We start from the raw sequence: 19,232 nt of genomic DNA on the forward strand, positions 1-19,232 counted from the left end.
TAAACAAAAGCTTGGGGAGCAGCCTTTCTATGGCTCATCCCCCGGGGCAATGCCTTGACCAATCAGAGCAGATCTGCCCCGTTTGAATTTGAACAGAGCTGGGCAGTTAACTGTTCCATGCTACATTCTCCATGGCAATCCACTTGCCAACGGATCAGCATTCTCTCCTCATAAAGCATTAATTGTATTTTCCCTTTAATGCTGGTAATTTCTTGTGAGCTACCCTGAAGAGTGCAAGACAGAAAGATTTGATAGCGTATCTCTTTTCTCAGCAATAAAAAGTTAGGAGGTACAGTACATTGTGTAAATGTTTGCAGGAAGATGCAAAGGACATGGACAGATTTATGTGAGTGAGGAAGTGTGAGGTCATCCACGTTGAATCCAAGAAAGATGAATCCAAGTAATTTCTAAATGTTGAGAACTTTAGGAGTTGTAGAGATTTGGGAAGTCTAAATCACCAACAGCTAAGAGATAGATACAAAAAACAACCAAAAAGACTAATGGAACATTGGCTATAATCTCAATAAGGTTGAATTACAATGAAGAGGGAATGATGCGCATCACACCTCTGGAAGAATATAGCATCATCAGGGGTGCTGCACAGAATGATGCCTGGGCTCAGAGGGTTATGTTAGAATTATACCTCTCAAGACTGAATTTTCCTTTTACGAAATGGAAGGACCTGGCATGATCGGGACATGTGGATACTAACTTGGGATTTTTTTTAAAAGATCATGAGTTCACCTTGGAGCTGTAAACAAGGAGGCCTCTTCCAAGAAATCACCTGACCTTTATGCTACTTGAGGAAGATCTGGTTGTTTGTTTTGAACTGCAATCAACTTAATTGATGGGGGAAAAAAAACTGAAAAAGATTGGTAACTTGCTGGAAATCACATGGATGAGAAGAAAAAAACTTAAGTTGTGAACCTGCTTGTTTTGAAGGCAGTTTTGTTGGGGAACAAGCTGCGGAAGGAAGGTTACCCTAGCCAGCTCCCTCTCTCTACCCTGCCTGAAATTGTGTGTGTGGCTATCAACCTTTGGCAGAGAACCCTCATTTGACCGTAATTGGCCTGTATTTGGACCTGCAAAGCTGGACTAGTTGGTAAGAACTTGAGGCATCCACCAGGACCAGTGGCCTATCTTCACATGAGGGAACTGCAGGTCAACAGTGTCGTGGACTTTATCCTTTATTTTATAACGTCCATCCCCCAAAGCCCATCTCTGCAGAGAGACTCTATCTGTTTGTCCTTTGTTTGTCTGTTAGTGTGTGTGTGTGTGTGTGTGTGTGTGTGTGTGTGTGTGTGTGTGTGTGTGTGTGTGCTGGGGGAATTCTTCAGGAAGAGATAGAGAGTTATAATTCCTGATTACAATGGTGTGTTAACCAGTACTTGCAGCTTGTTAAAAGAAGCTTTGTTTTGACATAAATTACTCATTCTGAGTTTTTTGAAAGAAGCCTGGTCAGCGTCTCTCATCTTCTGGGTACTAGAGATATAGATAATCAATTGGCCTTTTTGGTGAGAAAATTAAACATTTGAATAGCCTGCGGAGTAGTGAGGCTGGATAATTCGTGCGTTCCTCCCATCTTGGTGGTAACAGTAGTATGAGGACCAGTTGCATAAACTTGTTTCCCTCAAATTTAGAAGGCTGAGCTATGATCTGACCAAGGTATTTAAAATGTTAAAAGGATTTGATCGAGATGTAGAGAAGTTGCTCCCTGTGTGGGTGGGGTAATGAAAAACAAGAGGACGGAATCTTACAACTAGAACTAAGCCATTCAGGAGCGAAATGAGGAAGCACTTTTTCTACACACAGCAGGGAGTAGAAATGTGGTTGCTCTCGCACACGCCACCCCAAAAGACTATGGGCACTGGAGCAGTTGCAATTTTCAAGACGGACATTGACAGATTGCTCTTAGGTAAGGATGTCAAGGGCGAAGGAGCAAAGGTGGGTAAAAATGGAATCATGGTGCTGGTCAGCCATGATTTAAATGAGTGGCTGAGCAGGCTCAAGGGTTTCAACGTACTCATCATGTCCTGAATACGCCTACGTTCACAAACCCGGGCCTCAACTGAGAGCGCTCTTTGAAGTAAAGCACAGCTATGTGGTCCCAAGGTCAGAACATAGGCTGAAAGCATCCTCTTAAGGAGAATAATCTATAACATACAACAGAGTATAAATCAGCTTTAGTAGATAGGTACAGTTAGTTCCCATACGAACACTGACCATTCCGAAATAAGGACACATCAGATCTCAATTAAGCATACGGTGGCAGTTTATCTGTGACTCTAAAAACTATTTCAGCTTACAACCTCTCAACCTTTATTCCCCCCACCCCAACCTACTGAGACATATCCAAGCTATACAGTGATGTGATTCTTAGGCTTACTTGGGTTGGCTGGGAAGAGGGTACAGCTTGTACAGTGGATAATTTCTTTCATTACTGGTAACCCTGGTGGGACAGCCGGTCGCAGTAAGCTAATCCCAGTCATCATGGGGTTGACTGGTGCCATTCCTGCCATTAGCCCTAGGCCATGTTCAAACGCTGGGACACAGATGGGGTCTGTAGACAGAAGAAAATTCATGTTACTGTTGTGCTATTAAACTGATATAAACAGCAATCATTCATAAGGGATTATATAAAACATGTTGTGGGTTTATGTATTTAGAACAGCCAGATTAGAACATTTATAGATAGATAGAAAGCTTGAAGACATCAGCAGAAGAGTTGTGTGTGTGTGCTCTGTTCAAAAGCAAAAGTGAAACTGAGACTGGATCACATGACACATTTCCCTTCTGGTGATGTCATGCTGCTATCTCTTAAAGACGTATTACAACAGTTAGTCTTTCTACTGATTCACTGTGTGTTAGCGACCTTTCCATAAAACACCTTGCTTTGATTGCAAACACATTATAAGCAAGACTCTCAATATGGAAACTCCCTGTATTGGAACACAGGTTAAAGAATCAAACATCAAGTGCCTTGTGCCTGATTCTGGGCACTAACGGTGACAATATATTCCCTCATCTCCACTTCTGTTAACAATGCTCAACAGTGGAAGTGTAGCCTTGCAAGAATTACCCTTCTGTGTTTATACTGAACATGCATATTGCAAGCAGACACAAACCTGACAATGGTCAGAAAAGAAAGAACTCGCATTTAAAAAGCGCCTTTCATATGAACTCTGAATGTCCCTAAGTGCTTCACGGCCAATAGAGTGAAACCTGTAAATTGTGGACATTTTAGAGATTGGCACCATCTATTTTTTTTCGCCTGTGTCCTTGCTTTCAAGATAGTCATTATATGTAGCTGTAAACATTTTCAGTAGAGCCCAGCATACATAGTGGCAGTCCTATTCTGGGGATCCAGGCATGCAAACATTCAGTCCTTTGTTCAATCCTGGATCATAATTTGAGAGTGCCTGTGCTTTCAGATTGGCTCTTGTATGCTTTGTCAGGCAAATTATGATGCCTAGCAATAGGTGCCCAGTTATAGTGGGTCTCTTCCGCTGGGGTGTGCCCGCTTATGCAGATTTCACTAAACTCTTGAAACGCAGGCAACGTTGTAGTCTGGGAAAGGCAACAGCCAATTTGCGCACAGCAAGCTCCCACAAACAGCAATGAGATAATAACCAGAAAACCTAATTTTGTGATGTTGATTGAGAGATAAATATTGGCCAGGACACCAGGGATAACTCTCCTGTTCTACTCCAAAATAATGCCGTGGGGTCTAAATCATTCATCTTAGAAGGGAGGCGGCCTTGGTTTATTGTCTCATCTAAAAGACGACAGCTCTGACAGTGCAGGACTCCCTCGGTACAGTTGTAGAATAATACCTAACTTGGTTCTCCTAAGTTAATGGCTGTCATTTTGGTTGGATTCCAGTGCTAACAGATGATGCTAACAGCAAAACGCACTACATGAGGAGAAAACACATCATGGGCCTTTCAGCTGTGTAGATTCACCTGTCAAATCCATGCTCCTTCAATTTCTGTTAAATGGGGGGTGCCGGCCAGCAACAGCGTGAAGCCTGGCTTGAGCGTCACATTCACTTGTTTTGATGATGTTAAGTGTACAGGCAGATTGCTTGCATATGGAAATCAAATCGCTTGGCTTGAGTTTTTCTGTTCTTCTCAAAGCCACATGCTTTTCACCAGTGCTGAAAATTCTGTGTCAAAACACAGAGAATCCGGACAGTTAAGCATGCAGGGATCTGTGATTGTAAGTGTTGGCATGGTTTTACTACTGGAGTGCATATTTATGATACTGGTGAAGTCAGGAGAGGACACAGTGGGGAAGGGTGTTGGCGGGGGGGGGGGGGGGGGGGGGGGGGGGGGGGTGGGGGGGTGCAGGGGGTGGGGGGGGGGGTGCGGGGGCAGGGGTTGGGTAGCTTTAACTCACAATGGGTTTTCAGTATTAAATGGTGAGGAAATTTTCCCACCTGCCAGAGACAGCAAGAGATGACAATGATTATACCTGTTTCTCCTGTGAGGGCAACGGGAGTGGGGATGCATGGGGGGTTTGTGAGAGGATCTCGAGGTGGTGGTGGGGAGGAGTTGAGGGAAGGGGATGCTGTAGCTACCCTTGTGCAGCACTTCTGACTCTTTATCTATCCCACAGAGGAACGTCTTCCACTAACCTTGGGGGATTCTCTTTCTCCTTCCCACCAGCTGCCGCTAACCAAGCAGGACTCCAATTTGCATCTATCCAAAAGGTTTTGACCTCCCTCCACCAACATTCCATCCTCCAGCAGGTTAATATCAGAGATAGTGGGAAAATCTCACTTCAAGCTGCCAACCAGCCAGTTTCTGCTTGGCTGGCCTGGTTCAAATCACTCTGTGTATTCACTTCTTTTCTCAGTATTTGTTTCCTCCACCAGGAAAATTCAAGGATATTTTAAAATGCCAGCTTGCTGGGTGTCAATATGCAGGAGGCTAAGTTATATATTGTTGTATTATCTGTAAATATCTGTAAATAGCTAGAAACTACTTAGCTAGGAACTATGTGTTATGTGTAAGCATTCAAGGGGCCACATTTCATAGTTGCACTAGAGACTGAAGTGATGTGTACAGACCCAGTTCAATCTAGTTCTTGTTTTGAGCCAGACAGTATGGCAAAAATCAACTTAAAGTGGAGAAAATGGTGACATAGTGTTATTCTTACTGGACTAGTAATCCAGAGACCCAGGGTAACTCTGTGGGGTTCGAATCCCACCACAGCATATTGTGGAATTTGAAATCAATAAAAGTATGGAATTAAAAATCTAACGATGACCATTAAACCATTGTCGAATGTTGGAAAGACCCATCTGGTTCACTAATGTCCCCTTAGGGAAGGAAATCTGCTGTCGTTACCCGGTCTGGTGACTCCAGACCCACAGCAATATCGTTGACTCTTAACTGTCCTCTGAAATGGCCTAGCAAGCAACTCAGTTGTATCAAACCACTAATAAGTCACAAAAAAGGAATTAAACTGGACGGACCACCCGGCATCAACCCAGGCACCGGAAAAGACAACAGCAAACTCAGCCCTGTCAACCCTGCAAAGTCCTCCTTACTAACATCTGGGGGCTAGTGCCAAAATGGGGAGAGCTGTCTCACAGACTAGTCAAGCAACAGCCTGACATAGTCATCTTCATGGAATCATATCTTACAGATAATGTCCCAGACACGACCATCACCATCCCTGGGTATATCCTGTCCCACTGGCAGGACAGACCCAGCAGAGGTGGCGGCACAGCGGTATATAGCCCTGGGAGTCCTCAACATCATCCCTGGACTCCATGAAGTCTCATGGCATCAGGTCAAACATGGGCATGGAAACCTCCTGCTGACAACCATGTACCACCCTCAGTTGAACATCACTTGGAGGAAGCACTGAGGGTGGCAAGGGGGCAGCATGTACTCTGGGTGGCAGATTTCAATGTCCATCACTAAGAGTGACTCGGTAAGACCACTACAGACTGAGCTGACCGAGTCCTAAAGGACATAGCTGCTAGACTGGGTCTGCGGCAGGTGGTGAGGGAACCAACAAGAGGGAAAAACATACTTGACCTCATCCTCACCAACCTGCCTGCCACAGATGCATCTGTCCATGACAGAATCGGTAGGAGTGACCACCGCACAGTCATTGTGGAGATGAAGTCCCATCTTCGCATTGAGGATACCCTCCATCATGTTGTGTGGCACTAACACCATGCTAAATGGGATAGATGCTGAACAGATCTAGCAACTCAAGACTGGGCATCCATGAGGTGCTGTGGGCCATCAGCAGCAGCAGAATGTTACTTGAACACAATCTGTAATCTCATGGCCTGGCATATCCCCCATTCTACCATTACCATCATGTCATGAAATCAACGCTGGTTCAATGAAGAGTACAGGAGGGCATGCCAGGAGCAGCACCAGGCATACCAGAAAATGAAGTGTCAACCTGGTGAAGCTATAACACAGGACTACTTGTGTGCCAAACAGCATATGCAGCAAGTGGTAGAAAGAGCTAAGCGATTCCACAACCAAAGGATCAGATCTAAGTTCTGCAGTCCTGCCACGTCCAATCATGAATGGTGGTGCACAATTAAACAACTCACTGGAGGAGGAGGCTCCACAAATATCCCCATCCTCAATGAAGGGGGAGCCCAGCACATCAGTGAAAAAGATAAGGCTGAAGCATTTGCAACAATCTTCAGCCAGAAGTACCGAGTGGATGATCCATCTTGGCCTCCTCGGGGTGTCCCCAGCATTACAGATGTCAGTCTTCAGCCAATTTGATTCACTCCACATAATATCAAGAAACAGCTGAAGGCACTGGATACTGGAAAATCTATGGGACGTGACAATATTCTGGCAACAGTACTGAAGACTTGTGCTCCAGAACTTGCCTCACTCTTAACCAAACTGTTCCAGTACAGCTGCAAAACTGTCATCTACCCATCTAGGTGGAAAATTGCCCAGGTATGTCCTGTAAACAAAAAGCAGAACAAGTCCAACCTGACCAATTACCGCCCCATCAGTCTGCTCTCCATCATCAGTAAAGTAATGGAAGGGGTCATCAACAGTGCTATTAAGCAGCACTTACTTAGCAATAACCTGCTCACTGATGCCCAGTTTGGGTTCCACCAGGGCCACTCAGCTCCCGGTCTCATTACAGCCCTGGTTCAAACATGGACAAAAGAGCTGAACTCTTGAGGTGAGGTGAGAATGACTGGCCTTGACATCAAGGCCGCATTTGACCGAGTGTGGCTCAAGGAGTCCGAGCAAAACTGGAGTCAATGGGGTTCAGGGGGAAGCTCTCTGCTGGCTGGAGTCATACCTAGCACAAAGGAAGGTGGTTGTGGTTGTTGGAGGTCAGTCATCTCAGCTCCAGGACATCACTGCAGGAGTTCCTCAGGGCAGTGTCCTCGGCCCAACCATCTTCAGCTGCTTCACCAATGACCTTCCACCCATCATAAGGTCAGAAGTGGGGATGTTCACTGATGATTGTACTATTTTCAGCACCACTCACAACTCCTCAGACACTGAAGCAGTCCATGTCCAAATGCAGCAAGACTTGGACAATGTCCAGGTTTGGGCAGACAAGTGGCAAGTAACATTCACACAAGTACCTCCAACAAGAGAGAATCCAACCATCGCCCCTTGACATTCAATGGCATTACCATTACTGAGTCCCCCACTATCAACATCCTAGAGGGTTACCATTGACCAGAAACTGAACTGGACTGGCCATATATAAATACTGTGGCTACAAGATCAGGTCAGAGGCTAGGAATCCTGCAGTGAGTAACTCATCTCCTGACTCTCCAAAGCCTGTCCACCATCTACAAGGCACAACTCAGGAGTGTGATGGAATACTCTCCACTTGCCTGGATGAGTACAGCTCCATCAACACTCAAGAAGTTTGACACCCTCCAGGACAAAGCAGTCTGCTGGATTGGCACCACATCCACAAACATTCACTCCCTCCAACACCAACGCACAGTAGCAGCAGTGTGTACCATCTACAAGATGCACTGCAGGAATTCACCAAGGCTCCTTAGACAGCACCTTCCAAACTCATGACCACTACTATCTAGAAGGACAAAGGCTGCAGACACATAGGAACATCACCACCTGCAAGTTTCCCTCCAAGTCACTCACCACCCTGACTTGGAAAGATATCGCCTTTCCTTCAAAGTCCTGGAGCTCCCTCTCTTCTCGCCAGGGTCAACAAGGGGAGAGCAGGGTGGGCATTGACGGGACTGTGAAACTGACAGGATGGGCGGCATTTAACTACTGATCCAAGATGACTGCTTCTTCAACTAAGTGAAAGGAATTTGCTCGCATGTCTTCTTCTGAGAGTTTTTCACTGCTTTGGAGGGGAGGCATGTTCAATCAAGGCATTCATGATGGAATTGGATTATTATCTGGAAAGGAAGAATGTGCAGGACTACATGGAGAGTGGCACTAGGCAAATTGCTCATTCAGAGAGCTAGCACAGGCACTATGGGTTGAATGGCCTCCTTTGTTTTGTAACCATCTGTATAGTAACTGAGTTCAGATATGATCAATGATCATCAATTAGAAGTGATTCTAGAGATTAGCAGCCATCTCTGAAAGTTTCACATCAAGTTCTCCTTTAGCACAATCACAGTTCCTGGATGTACTCTGAAACCTCGTCGAGATGGCTTTAATTTGCAGTGTGATCATTGAAAATATGCAAAATCTCAAAATCATTCAAGCTGGTGCTAACGTTATATTCTGCTGACATCATTTAACAAGACGCCAGACGTCGGCAGAATTCAGTGTGACCTATTTGCACACGTGGAACAGGAAGCCATTAATGGGGTTAAAACTGTGAGCATTTAGAGAACAAAAGACATAATGCTTCATTGAGGCACCAACTTTAGAGCTTTAATTAATTCTTTAATTGGCAAGAACCTTGGTCAGGCCCTAGTTGCACGACTGTGTTCCGTTCTGGGCACTGCAACTTAGGGAGGATATACTTTGGAGAAGATACACCAAAATGATCCTGAGACTAAAAGGATTAAGTTATGAGGACAGGTTGCATTAACCTGGCTTAGATTTCCCTGATTTAGAAGACTGAGGGGTGATCTGCCGAAGTGTTTAAAATGGCACAAGGATTTGATAAAGAGAAACTATTTCCTCTAGTGGGGTGATCAAGAACAAGGGGACATCATATTAAAAGCCGTTCAGAAAAGAAGTCAAGACTTTCTCACACAAAAGGCAGTGCGAATCTCAAACCCTTTATCCCAAAAGGCTGTGGATGTTGGATCAAATGAACCTTTCAACTCTAAGGTGATGAGACGTTAGTTAGACAAGGATACCAAGAGATATGGAGTTGAGGTGGGTCAATGGAGTTAGGATACAGATCAGTGATGATTGATTGTGTCGCACTGACCATGTTAGCAGTGGCTCAGCTAGTAGCACGCTTGCCTTTGAGGTAGAGGGTTATAGATTCAAGTCCTATTTGAAGACTTGGCTATACAAATCTAGGCCAACACTTCATTGTAGTGCTGAGTTTGTGACGCAGAGTTGGAGGTGCTGTATTTAGCATGGGATTTTAAACTGGGATCCTATCTGCTTTCTCCAGTTAATGCAAGGGACTACAAGAAGTGCCAGGTAATCCATGGTGTATTGGCCACAGTTTATACCTCAATCAATGTCACAAAAATAGATTATCTTTTGATTCATTCATGGGATGTGGGCATTTATTGCCCATCCCTAATTGCCCTTGGGAAGCTGGTGGTGAGCTGTCTCCTTGAACCGCTGCAGTTCATGTCGTATAGGTACATCCACAGTGCTGTTAGGGAGGGAGTTCCAGGATTTTGACCCAGCGACAGTGAAGGAACAGTGATATATTTCCAAGTCAGGATGGTGAGTAGTTTGGAGGGAAATTCCAGGTGGTGGTGTTCCCATCTATCTGCTGCCCATGTCCTTCTAGATGGTAGTGGTTGTGGGTTTGGAAGGTGCTGTCTAAGGAGCCTTGATGAGTTTCTGCTTTGCATCTTGTAGATGGCACACACTGAGTGCGTCAGTGGTGGAGGGAATAAATGTTTGTGGAAGGGGTGCCCATAAAGCGGGCTGCTTTGTCCTGGATGGTATCAAGCTTCTCGAGTGTTGATGGAGCTGTACTCATCCAGGCAAATGGGGTGTATTCCATCACATTCCTAACTTGTGCCTTGTAGATGGTGGATAGGCTTTGGGGAGTCAGGAAGTGAGTTATTCACCGCAGGATTCCTAGCCTCTGACCCGCTCTTGTATCCACAGTATTTATATGGCTAGTCCAGATCAGTTTCTGGTCAACGGTAACCCCCAGGATGTTGGTAGTGGGCAATTCAGTGATGGTAATGCCATTGAACATCAAGGGGTGATGGTTAGATTCTCTCTTGTTGGAGATAGTCATTACCTGGCATTTTTGTGGCACGAACGTTAACCTTGTCAGCCCAAGCCTGGATATTGTCCATATCTTGTTGCATTTGAACATGGACTGCTTCAGTATCTGATGAGTCATGAATGGTGCTGAACATTGTGCAATCATTAGCGAACATCCCCACTTCTGACCTTATGATGAGAGGAAGGTCATTGATGAAGCAGCTGAAGATGGTTGGGCCTAGGACACTACCCTGAGGAACTCCTGCAGTGATGTCTTGGAGCTGAGATGATTGACCTCCAACAACCACAACCATCTTCCTTTATGCTAGGTTGGCTAGGGGCGCGGCACGTTCTGGAGCACAAGTCTTCAGTACTATCGCCGGAATGTTGTCAGGGCCCATAGCCTTTGCAGTATCCAGTGCCTTCAGCCATTTCTTGATATCGCGTGGATTGAATCGAGTTATCCTAAGACTGGCATCTGTAATGCTGGGGTCCTCTGGAGGAGGTCGAGATGAAAAATCCATTCGGCACTTCTGGCTGAAGATTGTTGAGAATGCTTCAGCCTTATCTTTTGCAATGATGAGCTGGGCTCCTCTATCACTGAGGATGGGAATATTTGTGGAGCCTCCTCCTTCAGCCATTGTTCAATTGTCCACCACTATTCATGACTGCATGTAGCAGGACTGCAGATCTTAGATTTGATCTGTTGGTTGTGGTATCATTTAGCTCCAACTATCACTTGCTGCTTATGCTGTTTGGCACACAAGTAGTCCTGTGTTATAGCTTCACCAGGTTGACACATCATTTTTAGGTATGCCTGGTGCTGCTCCTGCCATGCCCTCCTGCACTCTTCATTGAACCAGGTTTGATCCCCTGGCTTGATTGTAATGGTAGAGTGGGGGATATGCCGGGTCATGAGGTTACAGATTGAGTTTGAGTACAATTCTGCTGCTGTTCAAAGCCCACAGCGCCTTATGGATGCCCAGTCTTGAGTTGCTAGATTTGTTCGAAATCTATGCCATTTACCATGGTGGTAATGCCACACAACACAATGGAGGGTATCCTCGATGTGAAGGCGGGACTTTGTCTCCACAATGACTGTGCGATGGTCACTCCTACCGACACTGTCATGGACAGATGCATCTGCAGCATGCAGGTTGGTGAGGATGAGGTCAAGTACGTTTTTCACTCTTATTGGATCCCTCACCACCTGCTGCAGACCCAGTCTAACAGCTATGTCCTTTAGGACTCAGCCAGCTCAGTCAGTAGTGGTGCTACTGAGCCACTCTTGGTGATGGACATTGAAGTCCACCCAACCAGAGTACAATCTGTGCCCTTGCCACCTTCAGTGCTTCCTCCAAGTGGTGTTCAACATGGAGGAGCACTGATTCATCAACTGAGGGAGGGCAGTATGTGGTAATCAGCAGGAGGTTTCCTTGCCCATGTTTGACCTGATGACATGAGACTTCATGTGGTCTTGAGTTGATACTGAGGACTTCCAGGACCACTCCCTTCTGACTGTATATCACTGTGCCATCACCTCTGCCGGGTCTGTCCTTCCAGTGGGACAGGACATACCCAGGGATGGTGATGGTGGAGTCTGGGACATTATCTGTAAGGTGTGATTCTGTGAGGATGACTATGTCAGGCTGTTGCTTGACTAGTCTGTGAGACAGCTCTCCCAATTTTGGCACTAGCCCCCAGATGTTAGTAAGGAGGACTTTGCAGGGTCAGCAGGGCTGAGGTTGCTGTTGTTGTTTCCAGTGCCCAGGTTGATGCCAGGTTGTCCATCTAATTTCATCCCTTTTAGACTTTTAAGCGGTTTGATACAACTGAGTTGCTTGCTAGGCCATTATCTGGACATTATCAGACTGTTGTTTTTGGGATCTTGTGGTGTATAAATTTGTGGGCATATTTTCTCAATTTCAACAGTAAGTACATTTCAAATGTACTCCATTGGCTGTAAAGTGCGTTGAGACATCTTGAGATCATGAAAGGAATAATCTAAATTTAATTATTTCCTTCTAATGATGTAGCGAGCTCAAGGGGCTGAATGGCCTACTCCTGATCTGAATTTCCGTGTGTTTCATTTCCTTTTTATTCAAAAGGTGTGCTAATTATTTATTTGATTAGCTTGTATCTAAAACATGGTTATATATGATGTGTGGTGTTTTTATGTTTATTTCAGTTCCTGTGAGACCTCAGTGTACAAATTCTGACTACATCTGCCTCAAATTATCCGATATCTGTAGTGTTCAATTGTTTATTTGTTCTCTGTTTGATTATGAGACTCTGTTTACTGTTGATGCTTACTGTGCTTGATTAGTTAAGCTTGGGTATGAACTCAGAGAAAGGTAAACAAAGCAGGAAACCAGCTGCTCGAAACATGCAGAACCAGTGCAAGAGCATTAGGCACCCTCGGCAAACATTCAGCCATGTGCCCATATTCCCCTCCCACAATGAACCTTCGAAAATGAATATTGAGCATTAGTATGAATACAAATTCGTCACTTACAATTACATATTTATTTGACATAAAAAAGGAGAATATTATGATACTGATTGTACATTCTCACTTTTCTACACTTTTTACAGCATCTGTACTAGAAGAGATGCACATCATAGAGATGCACATCACATGATGTGTTCCTGCAAGAGTTACTGGATGATTTTATGCGCAATTTACAGAATCTATAATCACTATGATAGTGTGGGCTAGATTAAATTGCATTCTTTGATATTATTTACTGATTCAGAGTCTTAGAATAATCGATTGGACGTACAAGTTTCTTAAACTGTCACATAAACAGAATGGGGAATATGAAATTTTGGGAAAGACTGCAATGTGAATACATGGAAGTCTATGTGTATGTCAGTTTATGTGGATGTGTATTAGTAGATCTAGACCTTTCACTCCCACTGTTAAAACCTGTTTAGTTTCAGGAATAGTTCATTCAGCTTTTTGCCACTCCCTAACTCTCTCCCCCCACCGCAACCGCCCCCCCTCCCCCCACCCCGCCACCACCTCCCCCACCTCCCCCCCCCCCCCCCCCCCCCCCCCACCCCACCCCCCGCCAAACATTTTGTAACTCTGGGTGACCACCTATTTTGCCTAGTGGCTGCATCAGCCCTGAAAGCATGAGAGAGCAGACAAGTTAAAGCACTGTAAATCAAATTCCTACACACGTATAAGCTGGTGTGTCATCTCTGCATAGCTCAGAGATATAAAATAAGCCACAACATTGATTTGAACTAAAACAATTTAATCTAAAATGACAGAAATAGAACACACATTTCAAAAAATCTCCACTTGTGCTAGTTCTGTTGTGATTACGATAACTGTGCATTGTATGTTCTCTGACATTTTACCTGCTTACTGCCTTAATTGATTGAGAATATTATTCTCAATATTAATACACAATATTCATTTGAAAAGGTTAATTGTGGGAGGGAGGGGGTGGAGGGAGATGGGTGGTGATGTGCAAGGCTTGGATGCCTAATACTCTTACATTGGCCCTGCATGCTTCTAGCAGCTAACTTGCAGCTTTGTCTACTTTTCTCTGAGAGCTTCAAATCGGATCTTAAACCAAAATTATGCTTTGGTATACTTAGGTCATAGAGGCTTAATGGTACAGAAGAAAGAGGCTACATTAGGCCTAGAGAGTCCATACTAATGGTGAAGTGAAAGCATTATTCTCAATCTTCCCTCTCTGCTATTTTAATAATGGGTTAGCACCTCTGTGAAAAGCAACAGAGGACCTTATTAACATTTGTACCCTGGCAACCCACTACTCAGTCCTTAATAAGAACTTATATGTGCTAACTTGCTCATAAACTGATGAATTTCTAACTTCTTCCAGTTCTGATGAAAGGGCATCAACCTGAAACATTAATTCTGTTTCACTCTCCACAGGTGCTGCCTAACCTGCTGAATATTTCCAGTGTTTCTTTTTGGTTTTGATTTCAGATTTCCAGTATCTGCAATATTAGTAAGAGCTTACTGAGCCTCCTACTGCTCCTTGCTCACTACAATAGCTGGAGCTTCTACAGGTACAGGTATTTCCTTAGTTTATATTCCACTTGGATGTTGATTTTGGGAGTGGTATCAGAACAAGTTGTAGTTGCTACAACCTAACATTCCACAGCACTGCACCTGCCATCTGATAATTTAATTTTAGTATTGCTGAAAAAAGAGACATGCTGTCAAAGCTTGTTGTCTTGCACTCATCAGGACAGCTCCCAAGAATACCAAAAGTGGAACATCAATTTATACTGCCAGAGAAGAGAGTGCTGATTGGTTGACAAGTGGAATATGTTTGGTAGAGGTGTTGCCATGGGGAATGCACCAGGGAACAGTTAATTGCCAAACTTTTGTTCAAATTCAAACCAAGTAGATCGACTCTAATTGGTCAAGGTATTGCCATGGGGAGTGAACCTTGGCTGTCCCCCAAGCTTTTGTTTAGCTGAAAAAGGTACAAAGTGTGGACAAGCTCCTTTTGACTGGAAAGTAAAGGGTCCAATGTGTGAATACATGTAGCTTCTAGCATGTGTAAGTGAGCCACACTATGAGCCTGACTGATAATCTCATACTCACTTGCTAAACAATGCTGATTTTGCTAAGAATTACACTGAAAACCAATTTAAGATTAATTTCAACTAAACAAAAGCTTGGGGGACAACCATTTCCTGCTTTGTTCTCCATGGCAATATCTTGCCCAGAGTCAAGCTGCCTGGTTTGAATTTTCACAAAAGCTTGGCAGTTAACTGCTCCCTGATGCATTCTCCATGGGAACACCTCTACCAATCAGCGTCCACTTGCCAACCAATCAGCACTCCCATCTCATGCAGTCTAAATTGTTGTTCCCTTTACTGCTGGTATTCTTGCAAACTGTCCTGATGAGTGCAAGACGAAGAGCTTCGACAGCAAGTCTCTTATCTCAACAGTGTTCAAGTTTAATTTTCATAACCACAACTGTCTGAAAGTCATCCACCCCGTTGTGTTGATAATCAACATCCCAAAGGAACATAAGAAGTTCCCACTACTCTTCAGAGGTTCTGTCTGAAAATCATGGAATGCTGCATGAGGTAAAAGTTGAAGGACCTTCAGGAACCTTCGGGAGCCTATGCAGCAAGGTTGAGCAGGTTGGGTTTATATCCATTTGAGTTTAGAAGAATGAGAGGTGATCTGATTGAACTATATAAGATTCTGAAGGAAATTGTTAGGGTGGATACCTGGGGGATGTCTCTTCTTCTGGGGAGACAGGAATGAGGGGACAGAGTTTAAAAATAAGAGGTGTCCCGTTTAAAACGGAGATGGGAGAATTTTTTCCCTCAGAGGGTCGTTAGTCCGTGGAATTCTCTTCCTCAGAAAGCAGTGGCGGCTGGGTCATTGAATTTATGCAAGGCTGAGTTAGACAGATTTTTGACGGCAAGGGAGTTAAGGGTTATGGGGGTCGAACAGGAAAGTGGAGTTGAGACCACAACCAAATCAGCCATGATCTTTTTGAATAGCAGAGTAGCTTAAAGGGCCTACTCCTGCTCCTAAATCTTATGCCCCTAGTGCTTTGATCTTCAGGGGCCTCCTGCAACCCCACAGGTTTTTGTGAATATTGGAGGCATATGTTTAATTGAGTTTAGAAGGGTTAGGATTCAATGCTGCATCAAACATATTTACCTGATACCAGCGGTGGACCGGTTAGTCCCACTGGGGCTATTCCCAAGTTGTTCATCGCTGTAGCCCATGCTGTGGTGTCAGTAACGTTCATACTGATCTGACTGGGACCCATGACGATACCTTCTAAACCTTCTGTTCCTGTGGGAAATAAAAGGAAATAAAGTCATAACGGCACAGAAGGAGGCCATTCGTCCCATCGAGTTCACGTTGGCTCTCTGTAGAGTAATTCAGCTGCTCCCACTCCCATGTTCTATTCCCGTAGCTCTGCAAATTTATTTCCTTCAAGAGCTCATCCAATTTCCTTTTGAAATCATTGATCATACATAATTTAAGTAACTCAAGACAGATTTGCACGTGGGCTCAAGGGCATAAAATATTGTTTGGTTGCATAATTCCAATGTGATTGCACGGCTGGATTTCTCTCTGTGTCAGCACTGTCCTGTCATAGCAGTTAGAAACTGGTGGTGTCTCTGCTTTGTGCATCCCTTTATTTTTGTTTTTTAAAAACCATTTAACCTGTCCCTACAAAGATAGGATTACTAAGAAGCTGGTGTTCTCTGGGCAGAGTGATGTGTCAGCAGTGGCTCAGTGGGAACAGTTACCTCAGAGTCCGATTGTGACAAGCTCCACTTCAGAGATTTAAGCACACAATCCAGCCTGGCTCACCAGTGCAGGACTGAGGGAGTGCTGTACTGTCAGAGGAGCCGTCTTTTAGATGAGACGTTAGATTGAGTAAACCGTCTGTCCTCTCAGGCGGAGGTAAACGATCCCATGGTGGTAATTTGAAGAAGAGCCCGGGACTTCTCCCTGGTGTCCTGGCCAATATTCATCCCCTCAACCATCATCATTAGGATGGATTATCATCATGGGAGTTTGATGTGCACAAATTGGCCACCACAGCGCCTCCTCCTCCTTCAGGTACCATGTCCTAAGAGGACATTGGTGACCATGGACTTCCATTGGATTGGTCCATGATTATGCTTGGCAAAGTACTGCAGTGGTTTACCATTGACTTTTGCATTATGGCTGACCAGGAAGCTCTCCTGCTCTTACCGTCTGCCATCTGCCATGTTGGAAGGATTTCAGGCTGATTTGACCATATTACAAACTCAACTTCCATTAAAACATTAACAGCCCTTAAGTCCCGGAGTGGGAGTTGAGCATGGAGTTACTAACCCAGAGGTAGGGACGCTCCCCACTGTCCCCTGAGTACAATTCGAAAAAAATATTTCATTGACTGAGAAGAATTTTGGAACATCCTGGGGATGTCAAAAGCTCTGTTTACCAAACTAAAAGGAGGGAGAGATAATCAGAAGAAAAAAATCTTTGTGGCAAAAGGGGAACTCAAAGTGTGAAACAAGGTGCAATTGAAAATAAAACAGAAGGGATACACAAATGGCAGATTGCTGGCCATTTGTACATGCTGAGTTACACTCACATGAACATGCATGGGCACAGGCACACACATACACACACACACACACATACGCACCCACACACACACCGGGCCGGATTTTCATGGTTGAGAAAGGAATCAGGAATCGGGCCAGTTCCCGATGTCGTGATCCCACTTTCTGGCTGGTCACGTCCGTCCACTATTTTTTCATGCCATTGAATTGGGAAATGGGCTGGAGTTGAGGCTGCTACCTCCTGAAGCAGCACAGAGGCACAATTGTGGGCAGAAACAGTGTCAGGCACAGAGACAGGTCTTGGGACTGATGAAGGCCTGCCTCAGGCCTGGTTTACTGTAGGTGATTTTATACAGCTCAGTTGCATTGGCAGGAATGATAGAAAGCTGTCCGTGAATGACACTCCTGCAGCAATGCTCCTTTTAGTTTTTTTCTGTCTAACCTGTCTGTTCCCCATGATAACCTGAAAACTTCAATTCAGTCACCTCTTAACCATCTAAATTTCAGCAAATACAACCCTAATTGGTGTAGTTTCTCCTCATAATTCAACCTGTGGAGTCCAGATATCATTCTAGGAAATTTATGCTAAACTATGTTCAAGACCAATATGTCCTTGCCAAGGTCTGGTGCCCAGAATGGCTCACAGTATTCCAGGTGTGGTCTAACCTCGACTCTGGCTGAAGCATGACCTTTAACCTCTTGTATTCTAGCCCTTTAAACATAAAGGTACAAATTTCCATGAACCTTTTGGATTTTTTTGCAGCTATTCATGGCATTTTAATGATCTGTGTACCTGGACCCCATAGTCTCTTTGGACTTCCGCCATTTCTAGCTTTTCACCATTTGGGAAGTTTCCGAGTGTATCCTTTCTTAGGTCCAAAGTGAATGACTTTCCATTTGCCTGCACTGAAATCCACATGCCAGACTTCTGCCCTTTCACTTCAGCTATTAATATCTGTAATTTTTCACTTCCGTTTCTGCTGCTTACGAATGCTGCCTATCTTTGTGTCAGTGAGGAACTTGGATATGTGACTTTTTATCCCATCATTTAAGTTATTGATAAATATGATGAATAATTATGACCTCGGCATTGATCATTGAAGGACACCGCTACTTATATATGCCAATTAGACTATCTGCCCATTATCTCTGCTCTCTGTTTCCTACCACTCAGCCAATTTCCTAACCAGGCCAATAACTTGCCTTCAGTTCCATGAGCTTCAGCTTTAGCTAATAGTCTCTTAAGAGGGATTTCTTTTTCTGGAAGTCCATATAAATAACATCCACAGGCATTTCCCTCTTTGTCACTTCAGTCACCTCTGAAAAATTCAATCGCATTCATCAGCCAAGACCTACCCTTTATAAATTCTCTGCTCTGCTGCTGGGATAGTTTAGCCTTTGCTGAAATTCCTCTTTCGTTTTTAGGTCCTCAACCAGCAAATAAAAGAGTGAAATCAGCAGTTATAAAAGAAATGGTGATCATTGACTGTTAATCTTTGGGGAGCAGAATTATTGCCAGGAATGGTAAAATAAGTTATAAGTTTAAACTTCTTGCACATTTGAATGAGGCTGAGCTGAATAATTAGGATGATACACGCTCAGCCCACTTTAATTTTACCAAGTGTGGTTATTGGTTATATTGTACTGTAGGGAGTCTTTCATTGATTTTGCAAAGTCGAGTTTATTAAGCAGCTATGAGGCCAATCTTTCAGGGAACACTTATGTCATTGTGTGCTCACACCGAGGTAATCATTTTTCCTTGCTATGCATGGCCAACAAGAG

At 44.2% G+C, this 19,232-nt stretch overlaps 1 protein-coding gene across 4 annotated transcripts in view; it reads right to left on the reverse strand.

Moving 5' to 3' along the window:
- Positions 1–19,232, reverse strand: part of enox1 (ecto-NOX disulfide-thiol exchanger 1) — a 303,520-nt gene that overhangs the window by 196,391 nt on the left and 87,897 nt on the right. For all 4 annotated transcript variants that reach the window (XM_041211429.1, XM_041211428.1, XM_041211431.1 and 1 more), the window contains 2 exons: positions 16,042–16,179; positions 2,387–2,560 (listed from right to left, as the gene is read on the reverse strand). In XM_041211429.1, coding sequence (XP_041067363.1) covers positions 2,387–2,560; positions 16,042–16,179 — 312 coding nt within the window. The remainder of the gene's footprint in view (positions 1–2,386; positions 2,561–16,041; positions 16,180–19,232) is intronic.

This window comes from Carcharodon carcharias, chromosome 18 (genome assembly GCF_017639515.1).
Source record: "Carcharodon carcharias isolate sCarCar2 chromosome 18, sCarCar2.pri, whole genome shotgun sequence".
In the NCBI taxonomy this organism is placed as follows: Eukaryota; Metazoa; Chordata; class Chondrichthyes; order Lamniformes; family Lamnidae; genus Carcharodon; species Carcharodon carcharias.